Source organism: Sminthopsis crassicaudata, chromosome 4 (genome assembly GCF_048593235.1).
Source record: "Sminthopsis crassicaudata isolate SCR6 chromosome 4, ASM4859323v1, whole genome shotgun sequence".
Lineage (NCBI taxonomy): Eukaryota > Metazoa > Chordata > Mammalia > Dasyuromorphia > Dasyuridae > Sminthopsis > Sminthopsis crassicaudata.
The window spans coordinates 271,668,908-271,692,138 of record NC_133620.1 but is presented as its reverse complement, the minus strand read 5'-3'; the positions used below and the strand labels follow the sequence as shown (position 1 = coordinate 271,692,138).

The 23,231-nt window shown below is 36.7% G+C and overlaps 1 protein-coding gene across 2 annotated transcripts in view; it reads right to left on the bottom strand.

The window, feature by feature from the left end:
* The window catches only part of RCAN2 (regulator of calcineurin 2), a 336,436-nt gene extending 314,186 nt beyond the window's left edge, over positions 1–22,250 (bottom strand). Inside the window, exons 1-2 of one of the 2 annotated variants that reach the window (XM_074310747.1) lie at positions 22,194–22,250; positions 21,690–21,875 (exon numbers count right to left, since the gene is read on the bottom strand). In XM_074310747.1, the coding sequence (XP_074166848.1) occupies positions 21,690–21,875; positions 22,194–22,203 (196 nt within the window). In that variant the 5' untranslated portion in view covers positions 22,204–22,250. The remainder of the gene's footprint in view (positions 1–21,689; positions 21,876–22,193) is intronic. The other variant, XM_074310746.1, reaches the window with a different exon arrangement.
* Between the last annotated feature and the right edge of the window lie 981 nt (positions 22,251–23,231).

The following is a 23,231-nucleotide window of genomic DNA, read 5'->3' as shown; positions in this document are numbered from 1 at the left end:
CATTTCCCATTCTTTGCTACCACAAAAAGTATTGTTATGAATATTCTCATGTGGGGACTTTCTTTTTATCAATGAATTTGTAGGGTATTTTTCTAAAAGTTGAATATTTTGACATAGCATTAATATTATAAATTAACTTTGGTAGTACTGTCATTTTATAACAGTGTCATAGCCCAGTCATGAGCAGTGAATATTGCTCAACTATTGAATACTTGTATAAATTAAATTACAAAGTACTCCTTAAAGAAAATTATTTCACTAAGAATAAAGGAGGAAGAAGATCCTTCCAGGTATTAGTGTGGGAGCAGAGAAGAGATGGAGTACATTCTCTCACTGCTACCACCATAATAAAATACTTACCAATACTTACCAAGCCTATCGTGTAAACCTTTTAACAAATCTTTTTGCCTCTTGTCTTTCCCTTCTACTTCTACTTCTCATTATTTCTTAGGTCTTCTTCCTGATCCACTGTTCTGATTATGTTTCATTTCTCAGAAACTCTCAATATCTATTTGTTGACTATCAGATTCCTGCTAAATACTATGTTTGTTCAATTCCTGATGAATACTAAAGTTTTCCAAAGTCTTAGTATTTCACACTTAGTATTTGAAATAGTTTCTTTGACTTTCTCTTAGATAAGACAAGTACAGATATTTATACAGAGATTTCCTGTACATACAGATGAAAATATGAAAGTAGGTTTTTTTTCAAAAATTTTAAATGTTTAGAAATTTTATAGAAGGACCCATTAAGAATGTGCATTTATCAGGATTAAGCTACTTCTTAGTCAAGTTAATCTGAACTAATCTGAAAGAATAAATGCATTTTATATGTGTTGTTATTATAATCTTTATTTTACATATAAACTTTTAATGAAAACAATATTTAATATTAACATGACCACAAACTTATTTAATAGCCACTTACACTTAAATTCACTTTAATGAATGAAAGATAATATTAAAATTTCTCCATTTTGCCATGGGACAATTAGGGAACTCAGTGGATAGAGTGCCTGGTCTAGAGTCAGGAAGACTCAGCTCTGGAGTTCAAAACTAGCCTCAGACATTTTCTAGCTGTGTGAGCTTGAGCAAGTCACTCAACCCTATTTGCCTCAATGTCCTCATCTGTAAAATGAAATAGAGAAGGAAATGGTGAAACACTCAAGTATCTCAGCATAAAAAAGTTCCAAATGGGGACCTGAAGAGTCAGGCAGGACTGAAAATGAATGAACAACATTATTACTCCAAAATCTACCTCCTTTCTCCCACTCTCACTAGTGGAAACCTTCCCTCGAAATAACAAATATGTATGCTCAGGCAAAACAAATCAATTTACTAGCTGTGTCTGAGGATACACATTTGATGCTGTCTATCACCTCTCTGCAAAGAGATAGAGGATTTGTTTCATCATAGGTATTTTTAATTCATGATTGGCTATTGCTCTGAGCAGAATTCTTTCAGAATTGTATTCCCTCACATGATTCTTGTGGTCATCCCCAATGATCTGCTAACCACACTATACAACAGTTCAAACAAGTATCTCCATATTTCTCTAAATCTGTAATATTCCCCATTGCTTATGAAGTAATAAAATTCCATTACATTAACATACCACAGTTTGTTCTGTCATTCTCCAACTGCTGGACACCTATTTTGTTTCCACTTCTTTGCTACAACAAAGTGTTGCTATAAATATGCTTCCACATATGGGTCCTTTCCCTCTGACCCACTATTAAGTACATGCCTTTTAGTAGTCTTACTGGGTTAAAGGGTATTTACAATTTGGTGACTTTAAAAGATATAATTCCAAATTATTTTCCTGAAAGATTCAATTCATCATCATTATCTTTCAACCAGTTTAGTTTAATAATAATGATAAGAATAATAACTGTCATTTATTGAGTGCCTACTAAGTGCCAGGCACTATGTTAAATGTTTTAAAATTATTATAAGTTTTTTTTATTATAGCTTTTTATTTACAAGATATGCATGGGTAATTTTTCAGCATTGACAATTACAAAACCTTTTGTTCCAGTTTTTCCAGTTTTTCCCCTCCTTCCCCCCATCCCCTCCCTCAGATGGCAGGTAAATTATTATAAGTTTTATAAATTACATTTAAATGTTAAGATATAATAATATAAAATTATATTTATATTCACATACAATTGTATATTTTTACAAATTATATCACTATGCTATATAATTATTTTTTCATAAATATAAAAATTACTATAAATAATTATCTAATTTTATCTTCACAATAGCCCTATTAATATAATCCCCATTTAACAGACAGACAAATTAAGTGACTTGTCCAATATATGGCTATGTAGTTATTATTTAGACTTCAATTTTTCTGACTCCAGGACCAGCACTGTATCTACTATGATACCCAGTTGCCTATGATACATTGCTTCATATAATATATAATTGCTTCTAATTATAAGTTTCTATTTCACCAAGAAATGAAGAGGTGACTAGTCAGCACTATGGAAGAGGAATTGAGATTCCTATCCAAAAGAAGAATGGAGAGTAATTTTCTCCTGTAAAACTAATGTAAGCCTTTCCAAAATATATAGAGAATTTACTCTAATTTATAAGAAATCAAGCCATTCTCCAATGATAAATGGCCAAAGAATATGAACAGACAATTTTCAGATGAAGGAATTGAAACTATTTCTAGTCATATGAAAAAGTGCTATAATTATTGATCAGAACAAATTAAGACAACTCTGAGATAGCACTATACACTTGTCAGATTGGCTAAGATGACAGGAAAAGATAATGATGAATGTTGGAGGGGATGTGGGAAAACTGGGACACTGATGCATTGTTGGTAGAATTGTAAATAAATCCAACCATTCTGGAGAGCAATCTGGAACTATGCTCAAAAAGTTATCAAACTTTTGATCCAGCAGAGTTTCTACTGGGCTTATATCCCAAAGAGATCTTAAAGGAGGGAAAGAGACCCACATGTGTAAAAAATGTTTGTGGCAGCCCTTTCTGTAGTAGAAAGAACCTGGAAATTGAATGGATGCCCATCAATTGGAGAATGGTTGGGTAAATTATGGTATATGAAGGTTATGGACTATTATTGCTCTGTAAGAAATGACCAGCAGCAGGAATACAGAAAGGCTTGAAGAGACTTACATCAACTGATGCTGAGTGAAATGAGCAGGTCCAGGAAATCATTATACACTTCAATAACAATAATATATGCTGATCAATTCTGATGCATGTGGCTATCTTCAACAATGAGATGACCCAAATAAGTGCCACTTGATCAGTAATGAAGAGAGTCAGCTGTTATTGTTTTGCTTGCATTCTTGTTTTCCTTCTCAGATTATATTTACCTTCTTTCTAAATCCGATTTTTCTTTGCAACAAAATAACTATATAAATATGTGATTGTGTGTGTGTGTGTGTGTGTGTGTGTGTGTGTGTGTGTGTGTGTGTGTGTAACATATACTTTAGCAGATTTAACATGTATTGGACTACCTGCCATTTAGGGGAGGGGAGAGAGGGAAGGAGGGGAAAAGTTGGAACAAGGTTTTACAAGGGTCAATGTTGAAAAATTACCCATGCATATATTTTGTAAGTAAAAAGTTATAATAATAATAATAATAAAAAATTGGTGTAGGCCAAGTAATTGGGGAAGGTCCTGAAGCAATAGAATATTGTTACCATCACTTTGGAGAAGACACCAAATCCCTTCAAAGGCAGAGACTATTCAGGTGTATCTTTTTTATCTCCAATATCTCACATGATGTCTGATACAGTAGGAATTTCATAGATTTTTATTCATTGACCTAAAATGAGTCTTGCACAGGCCTGCCCTTGTGAATCATGCCAGTTTTTAAAACCTGGTCAGCTGCTGGAGGAAACTTCTGGTAGGTAGAAGAGTTCAGTTTTTGTTTTACTGTTCAATAGTATCTAATCAGATTTTGGATCGCATCATGTGGAAGTAATGTCAAAGTGAGGTCCTTTAATTACTTGAATTTTAAAGAACAGCCATTTAAATAGCTGAAGACAGTTATCATGGTATTCCTATGGCTTCCCCTTTTCCAAAGTAAACATCCAAATTTCTTTAAATCAATTCTCAAATGGCAATGTTTTTGGAATCTTTCACCTTCCTAGCTCCCTCCTAAGTCAGAGGTCCTTAACCTAGAGTCCATGAACTTTTTCTTTAAAAATATCTTAATACAGTTATTATTAAGCTATAACAGTAATGTCTGGCTCTTTGGGACTCCATTTGGAGTTTTCTCAGCAAAAATACTAGAGTATTTTCTCTCCAGCTCATTTTACAAATGAAGAAATTCAAGCAAATAAGTGACTTAAGCAAAGTCACACAGCTGGAAAGTGAGGCCAGATTTGAACTAGGAAAATGAGTCTTCCTGATTTTAGACCAAGCATTCTATCCACTGAGACACCTTGCTGCCTGCAAGCAGTTTAACTAGTTTCCTTTGTAATTCATGTGTCTCTGAGAAGGGGGTCCATAAACTTTACCAGAGCCAAAACAGTTTATGCCACAATCAAGATTAAAGGACCACTGTCCTATACTCCACAAGTTTGCCCATATCCTCTTTTGACATCCATGACTATGAGAGTAACACTTAACTATTAAATCAACCTGCACATTGCATTTCAATTAGAGTCTGACCAACAGCAAATAAAGAAGGACTATCACCTCCCTTATTTTGGACACTATAGTTTTAGTCACATGCCCTAAAGTGGTATTTTGAGTTGTATCATTATTCTTTTCATTATTTACAGTCATGCTGTATCCCCAAGAGCAATAGTGCATCAGTGACAGATGGTTTGGGGACTTAAAAATCATTGCACAATTTCTCAGGTTCAGTTTAGCCAAATATCCTCTCTGCTCCACCTTTCTTCTAAGGAGGCTATAATTTGGCACATTACTTAACTAGCTACATGTCATAATCTGGACAATATGTTTTCTATAATCTTGCACTTTGTGTATATGGATTTTGCTGAAGAAAACTTAATTCTATGACCCATTCCAATTTAGATGAGGCATTGAGATGGCACTGTGTATAGAGCATTGGACCTAGAATCTCTATAAACCTAAGTTCCAAACAGACTTGGTTGTATAGATCCCTGGTCAATTCGCTTAACTTCTGTCTGCCTCAGTTTCCTCACCTGCAAAATGGGGATACTAATAGAAACTATCTTCTAGAATTGTTGTTGAAGATTAAAAAAATGAGAATATATTTGTGAAATACTAGATAAATGTAGATAGCAGCAGTAGCAGTGGTAACAATAGTAGAAGTAGCAAAAAATAACAATGGTAGTAGTAGTAGTAATAATACTAGTAGTAGCAGTAGTAGTAGTAGTAGTAGTAGTAGTAGTAGTAGTAGTAGTAGTAGTAGTAATAGTAATTATAGCAGAACTTATCTGTACAAAAGTATTTGGAGAATTTATTTTTTTTTAAAAAACCCCTTTGTTAAGACTTTATATGCTACATAGTTATACATTAAATTCTCAACTCATTTAAAAAAATTTAACACATTAACACATTCTCTCCTTTCTTTTAACCCCACTCCCAACCATTCAAAAGGTAAACATTTATTGAGCTCCTATTATATAAATTGTGCTACATGCTTGGGATTTAAAAAAAAAACAAAAAACAAAAACAAAAATCAAGAGTCTTACATTCTGCAGAGAAAATGTTACATTTTTATAAGTAAATCAAAATTCTATTCAAAATAATTTAGGAAGGTAAGAATATCAGTAACTGAAGAATTAAGAACAAAAAACCAAAACAAAATTTAAAAAATAACTTCTAGAGAATGAAGCCAAACTATTACTTGAACAAGACAATGCTATTACAATCATGCTTAAGGCTTCTCTTAATGTCAATCAATATTCAGTAATTTGTTGGACAAAGTAATTTCTATGCTCTTGTCTATTATAATTCATGTAATTTTGATACATACATCAGAGATACCTTATCTAAGGAGAATCTCAGAAACTTCATTTTTGACTACAAGCCAGACCCTTTTTTGAGGTCAATAAATAGTAAACCCAGACAATGTTTTATTCTTTGTAATTTTCTGCACAGGTATGATCCTAAAGATGTGCCCAACTGCATATAATCACCTAGGGAACTGTCTGCTCCCTACTCATTTTTTTCATCAAGAATATCCTGGACCATAAATCATAAAGATTTCAGAGAGACAAGAAAGGAGGCATATGCATCTAATTAAATATTATGAGATTAAATTGTTGGCTGCCAAGCAATATTGTGATATCTGTTGGTTTTGATGTCTACTAAAATTCTTAGTTCTTCAATTTAAAAAAGTTTGTATTAAATGTAAAAAACACACTGAGGGATAGATAGAAAGGGGACAACATTATTGATAGATTTTCCACATATGCCCAATTTATGGACAATTTATGAGAATTATTGTCTATAGCACCTTCATAGGCTCCACAGTTTAAAAAAATGTTTTCCAAGAAAACAACCCAAAATTTCAGTGAAATGGAAAGTGCCTGATAATATTAATCATTACCCTGAAGTCATTGCTGGGCTTCATTCCACTAAGTCAGTTAAAGATTAGGGTGGGTGTAAGTGCCTGTTGGCTGATGAGAATGCTTTTCTTGTTGACCACACTCGGAAAATCATCAGCAACTGCAATTTCCCCCCTCCCCCCTCGAATGACAAACCCTAAGTGTATGGGAAGATCTAGAATCCTGATAATTCTGACATTGGACTTTCTGTTCAAGCCTTTTTCCAGTGACATTCTTGAAAGACTAAGTGCCATGGGAGGGATTTGGGAGCTGAATGCCACTATCATTAGAGATGATGAAAGCAAAATTTTCCTGACCCCTTGGCTAAGAATAGTCCTATAGTCGGAGAGATGGAACTTCAACAGTGGTCATTCTCTTTAATGATAGACAAGATGCATGAATGCTATAATTCATGTTATTGCACTGAATTCTAATAGGTTTGATCTTTCATGAGGAAATCTATTAAAGCTTGAAAACAGAAATGGCTAGTACGTTGAGCTAGTACAGAATCAAGACCTCCTCCTTTAAGGTATTCCTCTTCCTTTTTTTTTTTTTTAAACTCTACCTTACTCCAAATTTCTATCTTTTTCATTTCTCCTCAGGAAACTTTTTTGCCTTATAATCCTTCCCACAGGAGCTTAACTGTTCTTGTTCAATTATTTCAGTCATGTCCAATTCTCCATGACCCCATTTGGTGTTTTTATAACAAAGATATTGGAATAGTTTACCGATTTCTTCTCTCACTCATTCTATAGAAGAGGAAACTGAGATAAACAGGGTTAAGTGACTTGACCAATGTCACCTGGCTAGTAAGTGTCTGAGATCAAATTTGAACTCAGGAAGACTTAGACTCCTGAGAAGCACTCTATCCATTGTACCACCTAGCTGCCCTGAACCATTTTAATTGTTCTGATATTTGAGGCAATAGAAACATTGACTTTGCTGTATTGTAGCTTTCTTTCCCTTGGTTGGGGGGGAAGGAGAAATTAGGTTAGAAAAATAGATTTAGAACTGGAAGGGACCATAGAGATCATCTAACCTCCTCATTGTACAGATGAAGAAACTGAGGCCCCCAAAAATTCAAGTGATTTGCTCAACTTCACACAGGTGATAAGAAACAAAAGTAAATACTCAGTTCCTCCAGTTAAAGAGTCTGGCATTCATTCCACTGCCTGCAGATGACTCAATTAAAATAAATAAATAAAAGAAATCAACCTTAACTATTTGGTCAGGTTGTCCCAAAAGAGATAGAGTCATTCACTGCTAGTTCTAAAAGTGTGCAGCAAATTTTACAAGCTTCATCATATAGTGGAGTGATAGACTAAGAAGCACAATGAGACACATATTTTTAACATGGCCAATGCAGAAAATAGTTTTGCTTCCCTATATTTCTTATACGGTTTCTCTTCCCCATCACTCCCCACCACAATATCACCCCATATCCATTCCCATGCCCCAAGAAGTAAATAAATGCTTGACATTTGAAAGAAAATAAAGACCTGATAACTGAATTGAATAAATAAAAGTCAAAAATTATCATAGACCCAGTTGCTCCATTGTTGGACATAAACTCTGAAAGTATTATCAAAAACAATCAAAAAGAGCCCCCTACTGAGAGATATTCACAGCAGTATTTAAAATGTTGGAAGCAACTTATTGTTGTGATAGTCCATGGAAGTGTGGTAAATTAAGGTGTCAGAATACTATAATATGATTAAGATTGATAAGGATCAATAAAAAAAAAAGGAATCCAGAAAGACCTTTATGAAATAAAGTAAAGAAAAAGTAGAACTAGGAATATTTATGACTGTCTAAGAAGAACCTTGAATGAGAATGAATAAACAAACCAAAGAACCAGAAGGGAGGAAAGAAAGAAAGAAATGGCTGGAAAATTATTTATAGCCCATGAATTAAAATTAACTTAACTTTTTATTACTAAGCAAAATAAAACATTTCATTACAAAAAGATAGCTCACAAAAATATGAATGAAATTCGACCCCAAATCCTCTATGAAATTGGAATTCTTCAAGGTTGGCTCAAGTAAGCCTGGGATTCAGAAGCAATGAATGAATTTGATCCAAAATGTGCACTGGGTGATCCTCGATTGGCCTGAGGGCATGCTGGGGCAGCAGCCACCAAAATCTGGGAGATCGGGAAATTAAGTTCAACAAGGTTAAAAAGTTAAGCTACCACCCAGTTTGGGATTGAATAGTCTTCTACATACTTTTCTAAGTACCTTACTTTTTTTTTCCTTTTTTTTTTTTTTTTTCTAGATTGGTATAGTTTCCTGCCATCTGGAATATGCAACAGACAAGGACAAAAAGGAAAAAAAGCAGATGCTTAGATTCAGGCATGCAACCACTATGGAAAACAGCTGAAAGAGGAAAGGTGATTAAGATTCCAGTGCCACATATCTCTGAAATCAGGCATTCAAGTAGACTCAAAGATTAAAGGAATCAGGGAATTCTATGCCTCAAATAGAGATTTAGAAATGAGGAAAATTTAGTATAGTTATTAAGGAGAAAGCCTAGATTATTAATCAATCCTCTCACCTCCTCCCCCTCCCAGATCATTTTCAAAGAGGAACTAGAATCTCCAAAAAACTAACCAAGGTGAAGAAAAATAAAAACTAAGCTTGGCTCAAAATCTTCGTGTATAAGGATTTTAACCACAAATGCACAATAAGTAGTTATTAGGTATTCACAATGTACACTGTGCTAATTCCTAGAGATACTGAGAAAAGCAGAACTGGTCCTTGCCTTCAAGAGACTTCTATTCTACTTAAGAGACTTCCTATGAATAAGTAAGTACAAAGTATATGGAAAGTAAGTTTATTTAAATTGAAAATCTATAGGTCAATCAACGAGCATTTCAAAACCGCTCATACCAGGTGCTATACTAAACTAGAGATTTGAAGTATAACAACAGTCCCTGCACGCAAGGATCTCACATTCTAATGAAATTATTGAGGTTGGGAGGGATCCCAAAAGGTTGGGGGTCACAGACCAATATCACGAGGTGTCTCGAAAGAATTTACAAGGCTTGAGCCAATATCCAAGTCAAGGAGCAAAGTTTATTGTAACTGTAACACCAGTTGAAGTGGTCTAAATTCCAAGAGAATTTAGCAAAGAAACAGAAGCAAGGAGGCACATTTTATCTAGTTCTTCAAGTTACAGATATGTTAATTTTATGGCCTAGGGGTAGAACCAAGGAATGGTCTCAAGAATTTGGTTTTCACTGACCAACAGATTATCTATCTGACAGAACAATAAACTGAGGAGTGTTCTATCCACTATTGTCTCAGGAATTTGATTTGTGGGACTCTCCTGAGACCAGAAGACTTCAGAACCAGATAGATTGTTAGAACAATAGTATTCTCAGGTGTGGGGGGTCTTTGGGGTTACAGATTTCCAGAGCCAGAGGACTTTAGAATCACTAACAAATTCTTAGAATAGAAGCCCCATAAGATCACTGGAGCTTAAAATTACTGCTATATCTCATGTAGGAATTTCTACAAAGATCAGTAAAAAAGAGATTGGGGAAGTAGGGAAGTAGGGGAACAGAAAGGTTACTGAAATCATATCACCTAAGGGTTGCCTAATCCTTTAATCACTGAATTCAAGATGGAAAAGACCACAGAGATCGCCTAGCCCTACTCCTATCCAAAGAATGAATCTTCAACTTCTTTAATAAAAAAATCTATTGAATTGAAGATCTCCAGTGACCAAGAACTCATTCACTCTTCTATCTAGCTCCAGGCCATAGTTCTGTTAGATTGATTAAGAACTATTAAGGAATTTACAGATCATAATGGGAGCTTCAATTGGAACCTACTCTTAATCACTGAGTGGCTATGTCCTCAGTCAAACTAGGAACTTTTGAAGACTTTAGCTTAAAAATACCCATTTCATCTAGAGCCATCTTCTATTTTCTTGATCTATATCTTGCCACTGAACCCAGATGGCCCTTGAGGGGAAAGTGAAGCAGGTGACCTTGCACAGCCCACCCTCACTTAAATTTAATACACTTGCACATCATGCTATCACCTCCCTTATGTCATGGTCCTCTTCAAGAATGAAGGACAAACAATAACAACAGGAAGAGAGAATATCTTCTAAGGGAATTCCCTAATCCAATATAACTACAAGTCTGCTCCCTTCCCATCCTCTCTGCAAGATGTAAAACTAGCAAAGCCAAAATATGATCACAGGACTGCTTGCTAATCACACATTTTCAAAGCAATTCATGTAAAATATGGCTCTAAATGAACAAGGTAGAAGGTGACCTAGGACAGTCAGCAGAGGGAATTTGCATCTGTTTCCAAGGCAAAGCCAAAAGCAAAGATGATTGATAGATCCAGATAAATGTATGTTATAGAGCCACTGGATTTTAGAGGTGAAAGGGACCTTAAAGATCATTTTGTTCAGGTTCCTCATTTGACAGATGAAATGGTAGCCCAAGATGAAGTAACATATCCAAGACCATACAGTCACAAGGGAGAGAGTAGAACTTATGTCTGAGAAATGAAATACATTATAAATCTCTCCAGGCATATGTTGAGCTTCTAGATTTTCCTAATTTCTAATTTCAGAGCTATCCTGGCGATGCTGATTTGGACTAAGACATAAGAAAGTAAGAGTTGTCAAAGAACTTGACTCAGTCTCTCCTCAACCCCTAGAGTCAATATTCCCAAAGTGGATCTCAACATCAGCGTTCAAGACTTTCATCATCTCAGAGCTGGACTGCAACTTCTCATAATGACTCCAGACCACAACAAGAACTTGGCATTTGTATCTTTTGAGACAAATAAAACTGAACCAAGCTTTAGAGCCCTAAAAAGGAACCTCCAAAAGTTCTGTGTATTACCAAAATACTGAGAAATGGACATGCCTTGAATATTCCACCTTCAACCTCCAGACTTTGCTACCATGCCATAGCTTCCTGCTCCTTCAGACACTGCTCTCCATGCCTCCCAATATTGTTTGTCCTGGAATCCCTATTTTGAGGAAGGCACCAGATTATCTATCAATTCTCCAAACTTAGTCCCCATACCCCAATGGATATCCCCATCCCTAACTTTCCAGTCCCCAATACAATGTAAGCTCCTAGAAGGCAGAAACGTTTTCTTTTAGTTTCTATTTGTATCTCCAGAGCCCAGAAATACAGATGGTACACAGCAAGTGCCCCATAATGCTTTTTGACTTGTCTACCAAAGCTAAAAACTGACAGGCTATAATAATTCACATTTATAAAGAGCTTTAAGGTTTGTAAACTATTTTGTGTTCATCATATCATTTCAGTCTCACAAAAATTTTATGAACTAGATGTTGTTATCCCTATTTTATATATGAGGAAACTGAGGCTAAGTGACATTGCTAATGTTTAAAATGTAATTTGAATTCAGAATTTTACTATCCCAAATCCAGCCACTACCTTAAAACCACTTTCTTAGAGTGTTTAATTCTAAACAACATCTTTGAGGATGATTATTGAATAAAATTAAATATTGAAAAAAAGACCAAGTAGTAAAATAAGTGCTATTGAATATCATTCCTGGCTAAAATGTAAATAGTCTGCCTAAGGTTGTGACTTTGTCCCAGTGAAAGTCTGAATATTATTAGTGTCTTCTGCAGGAGACACATTTAGCATATTCATGAAACGTGGCCCTGTTTGCACTTACCTTGTCAAGGCAAAAAGATTATTTGTTCTAGTTATTAGTTCTCCCAGTAAATGAAGATGTTTTTGAACTCATACATGTAGATATTTCCATTTTTCATTTCAAAGATCAACTGACCTGTAATCAGTCAGCTAAGTTTTCTTAATATTTATCCTTAACACAAATGTAAACAGAAGCCAGATTCATGAATAGTGAAGCTGGGTAGATTAGCTGTCTGTCCTGAGTGTATTTCCCATTGTGTCTATGATTATCTTTCTCTTTGTGATTATGAATGTGTTTGTGCCTTAATGTGGGTGTTCCCTAGGAGAATCTCTTAGGCAGGCCTTACTGAGCTGCCAAACCAAGTGAGGTCTTGGACACTGAAAACAGCAAAGAAATTTTGTTGAGATGTATCCTTGGCACAAAGTCAGTGAAGCCTGGATTCCCTGGCAAAACTTTCTGAGGCATTCATTATCCTAGTGCATGTTGGGTTAGGGTCCACAGGCTCCATCAGAAATCCTAGGATTGTGACACTATTGCAGATATTAACCACATAATATTTGTCTGTTGGTTTCAATCAGAAAGTATTTAGTAAGCACCAATGATGTTCCTCGAACTGTGATAAGTACCAGGGTGGGAGACAAGTGATGGAGGGAGGAAGAAGGATAAAAATAAAACTTAAGAAATTTACATTTTATTTAACATTCACAATATATCAAGACAGCTGATTGATTCATTCATTTTAACCTAATAGCTATTTGGTTCTGTGTAGAATAAATTAACATTCAAATAAGGCTTTTTTTTTGTTTGTTTGAATTGACAAGTCAATTCAATAAAAATGGTCTATCTAAAAGCCCCATGGTATAGGGTAAAAGCAAGCAGTTATCCCCAACATAGCCCTCAGTTAGTCAATAAATTATAGTCTACACCATAATAATCCTCAGAAAGTCATAGATTGATCACGAAAGTAATGCCTTAACTAACATAATTTAGCACTTATTAGAAACAGCACATTTACAGAAGAGCAATTTGTCCAAATAAAAGGATCACTCAATTTAGAATTAAAGGGAAAGGGTTTAAACCTTAGCTCTGCTATTTACTTCTGTGACTTTAAGCAAATTATTGAATTTCTCTGGACCTCGCTTCTCTGCTCTGTAAAATGAGGGGTTGGACTGGATCCCTTTAAATTAATCAACAAGCATTTATGAAATGCCTGCTACATACCAGACACATAGCTAGGGTGCTAGGGATACAAATAGAGCAAATGAAGCAGTCTCTGCTAAAAAGGAGTTTACATTCTCAAGGGAAAGACAACTGTGACATATGTAATAAACATTTGCAACATAAGCATAAAGAAAATAAATACTTTGATCCTATGTCCATTTGTAGATAGATGAAATTCTCTGAGTATGTTAATATTATAAGCCTGTTCCACTGTGCAGTACAATTACAGTCAGTCAGAACTAAGAATTACACATTTTGAGATAGACTGGTGTTAGAATAAATACAAGAGTAACCCCAAGAGAGAAGGGAGTAGAGGGGAAGAGTACTTATTCAGACTTTCACTAAAGGAATAGTTTAGAGCTGGGAGCAGCCTCCAGACTCCTCATCTTATAAAATACACCAAGAACCAGAGACGGCAACTGGCTGTCTAGGATTCAGATTCAAGTTCTCCAACTTCAAATCTTGCATTAGTATTAGTTGGCTTTGATAATTCTGAAAGGATGAAACTGATAGAACTTGTGCCCACACCTTTATCTATCCAGAAAATCTAGCCATCTGCTCTGCTTTCCAACTCTCCAGGTGAATTCCACCTTCATCTCTGGAAACAATTACCAAATCAATAGGACCAATGCTTCTGAAGAAGAGGCTACTTCTGACTGTTCCAAAGCTCTGTTCACCATTCCTTGGACTTCACAAACCAAAATAGTCCTTTCTCTAATCAGTCACTATCCTTCATTATGTGTTATCTTAATAGAATGTAAATTTCTACTTCTTTTTTCTCTTTGGCAAAAGATACCTTTATTCATGAGAAAAAGTCATGGACAAAATCCAAAAATGACCTTGTGATATGCTTTTGGAAAGGGAAGACTTTTTTTTGGAGTATTTTATCTTTCTAGATACATACAAAGATAGTTTTTCATATTCACCTTTGCAAAACCTTTTGTTCCAATTTTTTTTCTCCTTTTCTCTCTCCCTCTCCCTCATCAAGACAGTAAGTAATTCAATATAGGTTAAAGAGGTGCAATTCTTCTAAACATATTTACATGTTTGTCATGTTGCACAAGAAATATCTGATCAAAAGAGAAAAAAAAAGAAAAAAAACATAAGCAAACAACAACAAAATGCAAATACTATATGCTTTGATCCAAATTTTAGAAATGCAGACTTTTTAAAAATCTCACTTTTGCATATATAGCCCCAAATTATAACACAATGCCTAGCACATAATAGGTCCTTAATATTTTTTTTTCATTCATTCAATTCGTCCATGTCATTCATGCATTCCCACTTAAAGAGGGCTTTTTATCTTAAATCAGAGATAATGGTCCTAATAGTTCAAGTGCACTTAACTGGCTTTATGAATTTGGGCAGATTTGCTCTGACCATCTGCCAATTGCTTGTCAGTCCATCTGCAAAATTCTGCATGGATACCATAATATGAATGTGCTCTGGAATTCAGTAATAAAATCATGACTATTGAATACTTCGCTCCATGGGGTCATAACAACACAACAACAATAACAACAGTTAATATCTCCAGTTTATTTTAGAATTTGTAAAAACCTTTAAAGGCACTTGTTTCTGCCTGAGCTTTCATTCATCTCTTGCTAGGGTTACCAATAGAGATCTAATTTGCTCCAATGAACAATATAAACCTGTTCCAATATATATCCACATCACTAAGGGGTTTCGGAACCAGGGAAGCATTAGAGTCACCTCTGTCCCCAAAACAGTTGTGATGTGAACCTCATTCAATTAACTTAAGAGTCTGAGACAATTTGAGAACATACTAATCAGATCCTATTCCCTAATTTAATCTGCCTATCCGTATATTTTTCTTCTGCCTATGCTCTACCTTCTGCTCTGGCTCTTTGGACAGGTACCTAAATTTACCATTTAAACCCCAAATCTTATTTGTTCCCTTTGGTTTGGTCTGGCCTCTGAATTCACAGCACTACTCAAACAGAACAAGAGTCATTGTTCTTTTCAGTACTGTCATTTACACTTCAGAAATCTGCAAAATAATATTAATAACACATTAAACTTACAAATTCCCTTTTTATTTTTTTCTTTCCCAGAGAGTAAGTTGTTAAACAGTCTCAGCACAGCACAGTTCACACTCCATATTTCACTATTCACTAACCAACCTCTTGGATTATGATCTGTTTGTCACCAGTATGCCATGTTTGTCACCACATCCTAATTCTCTGATCTTATTTTTACTTCTGGGTCTTCTAGTTAAACCCTGCCCAACTGGAGTATAGTGAAAAGTTTTGTTTTTTTTTTCTATATGAGGAAAATAAAGGATAAAGAAGGAAAGTAATATTTAGTCAGTTTTTCAATCAACCAGTTATTAAATGCCTACTATATCCAAGTGAAGAAGTATCAAATAAAGTACTTAGTTACCAGACTGGAGAATGGTTCACAAAGTGACTCATATGAGACTTCATCACCATCATAAAGGATGCCATTTATTAACATGAAACATTTCAAGGGATAATGTTTTAAGTGAAGCCAACTTTTAAAGGGCAGAAATGGAGGGAAGTAACACTGGGTCTAGGGAGTTAAGAAGGAATTAGGGAAGAGTTAAAGAGAGGTCAGGTTGGGGGTTAGTTTCCAACAAATTCACATGGATATTTATATGACCAGGTACAAGAAGAGATGAGTGTTTTTTAGATATGTTAACAAGACAGTCTCAGGAAACTGATCTTATTTTGTGGGTGATTATGGTTGATAAAGGAAATAGGATGTACTTGTTTAACATTTACATTATTCCTGACAATGAGAACAGAATGAGCTTGTTCAGAGTTCCATCACCCAGGGCATCTAGTTGGCACCATATTGCATGGAGCACAAGTCTTAGAATCAGGAAGATTTATCTTCTTAAGGTCAAATTTGACCTCAGATATTTACTGTGTGATCTTAGGCAAGTTATTTACCCCTGTTTGTTTCAGTTTGTTTCTTATCTGTAAATTGATTTGGAGAATGGCAAACCATTACAATATCTTTCCTAAGAAAACCCCAAATGGGGTTAACAAGAGTCAGACATGATTGAAAATGACTGAACACTATATGTCAGGCACTATGCAGAGTATTGAGGATTTTTTTTTAAAAAGGCAAAAAATCTCTGCCTTCAAGGAGTGCACAATATAATGGGGGAGATAGGAAACAAACAAATAAGTAATACAGGATAAACAGAAAATAAGAGAGGAAAATGCTAGTATTAGCAAATATTGGGATAAATTTCTTGTAGAACAAGAGATTTTAGGTGACATCTTAAGGAAACCAAGGAAGCTAGAAGGAAGCCTTGGAAACAAGGAGGAAGAGCTTTCCAGGCATGGGGGAACAACCTAAGAAAATGTCTGGAGTAGGTCTTGTTCTGTTATGCTACAGTTCTGTTTCCCTAATTATCCTGACCCAGTACTGACTCAGTTTTCCTGCTTCTCAGTCCTGCGAAACTTCCCCTCCCTCTTTATCAGAAAATTTGATAAAAGTTCTTATGTTTTAGAATATCAGAATATCTTTCCCCACCCCAAGCTACCAGAATGTCAGATACCATCTTATCAAGATGCCTTTCCTCTTCTCTGGTGTTTCTCCCCCCATGTCTCCCCTCACCCTGTCAGAATCATATTGTCAGAGTCCTGTTCCAGCTCTCAGTACCCCGCCTCTGTCTACCCTGAGTCTGAGCCACTTGTGTATATAGGTCATTGAGAACTCACATTGTTTGCTGGATTCTTAGAGACGATAGTCTCATTTAGCCCTGGGACCAAACCATGGATCCATTTGGTCCCAGTATATCTCTCCCATTTAATACATTATTAAATACTCTCTAATCTTTATCTTGCTCACTTTCTCTAGCCTGTATCACTAGATCTAAGAGTAGATGATAGAATTAAGGTATATGAAGATTGGGGTTGGGGAGAGTGGAGAGATGTATAGATTATGAAAGTCTTTGAATACCAAGCAAAGGATTTTGCTTTTAATCCTGGAGGTTGAGAAGGAGGCACTGGAATTTATTGAGTAGTGAGGGTGAGGAGCATACAATGAAAAAAAAATTATGTAGATCTTGAGTTAGCAAGGACCTGAGTTTTTAATTTGGATTATAATACTAATCAGTTGAATGATTTTGTTAACATCAACTAGCTGAATGATTTTGTAATGAATTTGGAATCAGGGAACTTGTATTCAAATTCCAGATCTTACTTTATTTTACCTTGATCTATCAAATGAGAGGATTAATTAGACCAGAGTCTTTTCAAGCTCTAAAAATGTGTGATCTCTGACTCATACATGTCAGTTAACTTCTCTGAGAGTCAGTTTCCTCATCTGGTATTGGAGGATTAAAACATTTACTTATTTCACAAGGCTATTGTGTTATCAAACAGATAACATATATAGAATATCCCAAAAGTCTTGGTGAATTAAGACTTTGGGGACAGCTTATACATAAAATGGCTTACAAACTTTGAAGCCTTCTAGCAATGTTAGCCATTTACATATATATATATATATATATATATATATATGTATACACACACATACTTTTACTATCACACAGGCTTATTATGAAAAAAGCACATTGCAAGTATATAAATGCTATAGAAATATGAATTATTGTCCTGAAGTGCTTAATAATAAATGAACATTCTGTGGCATAACTCCTTTTTCTGATGGGCAAGAAAGAAATTTTCTGTGGACATTTTGAAGTTCTGGAAGTTGAGCTTAGGCTATTTTGAGAAATGCCCTTCCCCCCAACTTTTTTAACCTCTAGAGAATGCCCTTCACAGACACTCACTTTGGTTATTTTTTTTAAGACATTGAAAAATAGCTTCTGTTCAGTTTCAGGCTGCTTCCATGTGTAAAAACAAAATGACCCATCTTGAGTCATTCATATCTTTCCAGGGGGCACCTGATGGCCAGTAAAATAAATTGAGAGGGTTAAAAAATAGTTAAAATTTGACAGATATTAAACAAAGACTATTCATAAAGATCTAAAATGTACTAGGGGAAAAACAGAGAAACAAGAACAAAAGTCCAATATTTTATCCCATCTGTTGTAATTCTGGCCTTGTTAAACCCACCTAGATTCACTGGCTATAAACAATACTGTTGCTTTACTGTGTTCTTGACCAATTAATAAAGGAACCTAAAAGTGTTCAAAGCATATGTGTGTATGTACCCTCACACACAGTGCATTGAATATCTTTTAGTCAGTACTATAGCTCAGTTTTACATAGCATTTTCAGATTACATTCTCTCATTTCATTCTTAAAACAATCTTGAGAAAGAGATAGTACAGGTTTTAATATCTCTCCATTTGACAGGAAAACAAGAGGTTCAGAACAGATTAAAGGGACCTGCTCAAAGTTAATAATTGGCAGAATTAGGACTGGAGAACTCAGATTTTGTGATGTTAAATTCAGGTGCTCTTTTTAGGATACTGTGAGAACCATTCTAGAATTGGAAGGCTGGGTAGACTTAATTTTTAATCTCTTCATTTTACATATGAGGAAATTGAGATGCAGAGTATTTCAAGGTTAAGTAAGTGGCTGGAGACAGAGTTGAAGTATAAGTTGAGTGCTTTTTTCCAAAGCATCATGGTGCCTGCTATATCAATACAAGTTTGGTTTTAACAGTAGAGAGGCTCTTCGAAGTACTTTAAAGGAATAGTTCCTTCCAAAATTATCTTTCTATATCTTTTTCTTCATAAGCACCAAATATCTTAAGCTCATTTGACTGTCCCCAACTTCTTAATGCAGGGCAATACTGAGGCCTAATCAACACTAGTCTTCCAAAATCACCCCCTCTGCTCCTTTCTTTCTTAATATAGCTATTGTCTGAACCTCCTTTACTTACCCAGCTGTCTTCACCATCAGCAACATACTTTAAAAATATATGTGTAAAACTAAGTCACACTATGTTGTTAAGGACTGATAATTGCATCACAGAAGGTACTTCCCTATAATTGACATTTTTAAGAGGAAAACCTGGAGACTTTAGGGTAACACAAAAGTACTTAAGAGACTTAATAGTCACCAGGTGGGAAAGAGGTAGGTCACTCCTGCTCAGAAGTACTTCTGTGTTCAGGCAAATGCTTTCCCATTGGAAAATAAATAGGACTCAAGGGCACCAAACCCCCCAAAATTTACTATGTTGGGGGGAGGAGGTAAATAGAATAAAGAAGCAGAGAAAATAAAAGAATAAAAAAGACAACTTTAAAGAGAGCAAAAAATTGGCCTAAATAATGAGAACAGATAGATTTGCAATGTGTATGCATTTCCTTGCCTGATTAGGCAGGTGTTTTTCAAAGGAGTGGGATGAGTACTTGTAAATGACAGTGCTCTCAAGGCATCATTTATGCTAGTCAAATTTTACTCACAAAAATCACTAAATTCTCCCATAATCTAAATCAGGAAATCAAACTCTGAAAGAACCAATGGAGCAAAAGCCCAGAAATGTCCACCTAGAACAATCCTGCCTGACGCTGGAAATGTCTGCTTTAAATAGTCCCCATATAACCAAATACTACTTGAGTTGATCTGTTTCAATATGAAACTCATATACTATGCAAAACACCAACTATCAGGGCCCAATGACTGGCAATGCTTGATACAATGGCTTTAACGTAAAAACAATCAATAAATAGGGTCTGAAATCCTGCCAAGTGTCCACCACCACTGTAGAGCCATTGTCAATGTGCTTTTCCCTCAAGCATATTTCCAAGCCCTGCGAATTTCTAACTTCATAATACCCTCAAGCTGAGACTATTTAGCAAGTCAGCATGAAGTATCTTTTGCTTTTTTTGTTTGTTTGTTTTGTTTCATAATTTTGGATCGGATATAAAAGAGGATGAAGTTGCTGGATTATATTGTGGCCAAATATCCTACTTTTTCCTAAATAGTATTTAACCCTCTTACATGTTTATTTATGGAAAGTCCTGGCTATAGAAAGGTTTGGATGAAGTATCCCCCAAACCTTTGGTATTTATTAACTGTGAGTCCTTAGATAAGGCACTAAAACATCCAGGAACATCAGTTTCCTCATTTGTAAAATGCACTATTTGGGATGGATGATCTTTAAAGTCTTTTCAAGGTCTAAGTGCTATGAGTCTTCCAGTACCACAGGAATGAGATGCTTTTTTTTAGGCTTTATATTTTGAGGCTTTTTTCCTTTCAATAAGCTGAAATAACAGGAAAGTATTTTAAAAATCCTTGCTAGCAAAATCATAAAATGATTTATTAATAAATGCATGTTTAACCTCTTCTTCACCACCACTACCACCACCACCCTTGGCACTGCAGCTGATGCTTGAACTGCCCAATGCATGGCATCAGAAAAAAGACTAAACCAGCAGGTACCATGAACTCTAGCTTTATTCTTTTGCAGATGAAGAAAAGAAACTGCATGCCTTGGAAAATGAATCATTAACTCAAAATCCAACAGAGCTGCCCTGGAAACCAAAGCGATCTAAGAAAGTGATGGTATCTCTCGGACAAGTTGAGATTTTCCTGTTCCCTCCTGTGACTTCTAAAGTGAAGCATCCCACAATCCTGGGCCAAGCAGACACAGAACAGTCTAGTTCTTTGACTTTACAAACGTGAAGTTATTTTTAGATGACCCAAGCTAGCTAATTCCCCTCAGGGCAATTTCCCAGCTAGCTCAGCCACCAGGCAACAAGTCGCCCCTTCCCCAACACCCGCATCCTCTTACTTCTGGACCTGGGGAGGGGTTCTCCTAATTTGTTCCTTCTAGATGCCCCTTCCCCAAATCCCCTTTGTGGGTCCCCAGTTCTGGGTGTATTGTTTTCCTTCCCCTACTCCACTTATCCACCTGCTGCTGCTGTTTGACCTCAGCTACTTAACACGAAACCCATTTTTCCGTAAAACGGAATTCTTTGGACTGGGTTCATTCGAACTCTCTCAGCCACGGAGATTCAGCCTATGGGGTCCCGGAGAAAACGCCTTAGCGAGAGTGAGGGAGCGGGGGAAAACGGGAGGGCAACAGCCCCGGGTACGCACTACTGCCCGTTGCCCGACTAAACATAGCGGGTGCTGTTCCCCCCATCTCTCATTCCAGCCCCAGTACACACAATGAACCCTTCCCCCACTTTCCCCCTCTTCCCTCAAAAAACTGGAAAGACGCGCACTCCCAGACCTCACCCCCCCCAATCTTTGGGGACCAGTGCGGACAGAGCGCTCTCCCCCACCTTCCCCGCCGCCGGTCAGGCGCATGTGTTAGGTGGGGTGATCAGGGACTGGCGCTGTTACGTAACTGACCTGCCGAGTGTCCGAGATGCCCCCGAGGAAGGCAGCGGGTCGGGGTCCGGAGAGCGGCTCGGCTCGCCTGGGCTGGGCAGAGGAGGGCAGGGCTAGGCAATCTGCAGTTGCCCCGAACGCAGCGAAATGGATGATGGGGGTTGGACTCTTCAGGACGGTGCTCGGGGTTTTCCTCACCTGCCCCTGCTGATGTATGTTCGCGTGTGTGGAAGTGTGCAAATGGGTGTGAGTGCCGGTAGTGCGGAGGTATGTTTAAAAGTGTCCACAGCGCCCAACCTGCCTTCTTGGCCCGCAGCAACTGAACGGCTGCCTAGCTCTCTTCCTCGCTCTCCCTCCTCCCTCCCTCTCTCTTCTTCTTTCTCCCTCCCTTGCCTCCCCCTTCCCCCCCCCCCCGCCCCAACCTCCACTGCTGTCACCCGGGACAAAGCTGTTCCAGGGAGGGGCACAGCAGGACACTGTGGAACCGCGATGGGCGACTCATGTTCTCTAACTCATCAAGCTAACCTTCAATCATACGGAGGAAATTCAAAGCTTTAGGGCTTGGTTCTCTTTTCCGTCTCTCCACCTCTACCACCTTTACCACTTCTCCCTCCTCCATCCACCCACGCACATCCCACAACTTCCAATCCATCCCAGTTACCACCACCTCCAACACGCCGATGGATCCCGCACTCCACCCAACCGCTCCTCCCCGTAAGCCTTTCTCCCCTCCGAGACCCTCGGTTTTTGTTGCCCTGGTTTGTCCCTGCAAAAGAAGCAGAGAACATTAACTGACTTCAGCTTGGGTGTCACTTTCACAAAGAGGAGGCGATCATAGCTTAAATGACAACAAATGAGAGTGGAGAAGGGGAGTGATGGCTTAGTTTAATAGCAGAGTCTGGTTGGAGGAGTCAGAGAGAAACTCTAACATAGGGACAGGTAGAGGAGAACTGAGAGAAGTAATTGGATATAGTCGAGAAAGAAAGCAAAGTGATGAAGAGACACAGAGTCTGCCTATCTATGACAGACAAATAAGGTGAGTGAGACAGTTATGACTGAGAGGCAAAAAGGGACTATGAAGAATTGTGTGTTATAGAAACAGGAAAATTAACTAGGGAGTAAAAGGTATAAAATAAAGGAGATAGAGACAGTCTTAATAAACCACACTGAAAGAGACCCATAGGATCTAGAACTGGAAGATATTTTCTTCATTAGGAGTTCTTAACTTTTCTTGTATATTGTTCCTTTTTTTTTTTTTAAGCAGTTCTGGAAACCTTCAGACTTATCAAAATAATGATTTATTTTCTATATTTATCATTTAAGGAGTTGCTATGTTTCTGTTAGAAGTTAGTGAAAACAAAGTTTAATTTTTTTTTCCAATCCAAATTCACAGAATCCCATAAAATCTACTCAGGAATTCCTTAGAGGTCTTTGTGAATCAGGTTTAGGACCTCTGCTTTAGATCATCTAATTCAACATCCTTCATTTAATGAGATTTATTAAGCACCCTATGTATACTGACACTTTGTTGGATGCAAGGCAGGGAAGTACATGGAAACTGGG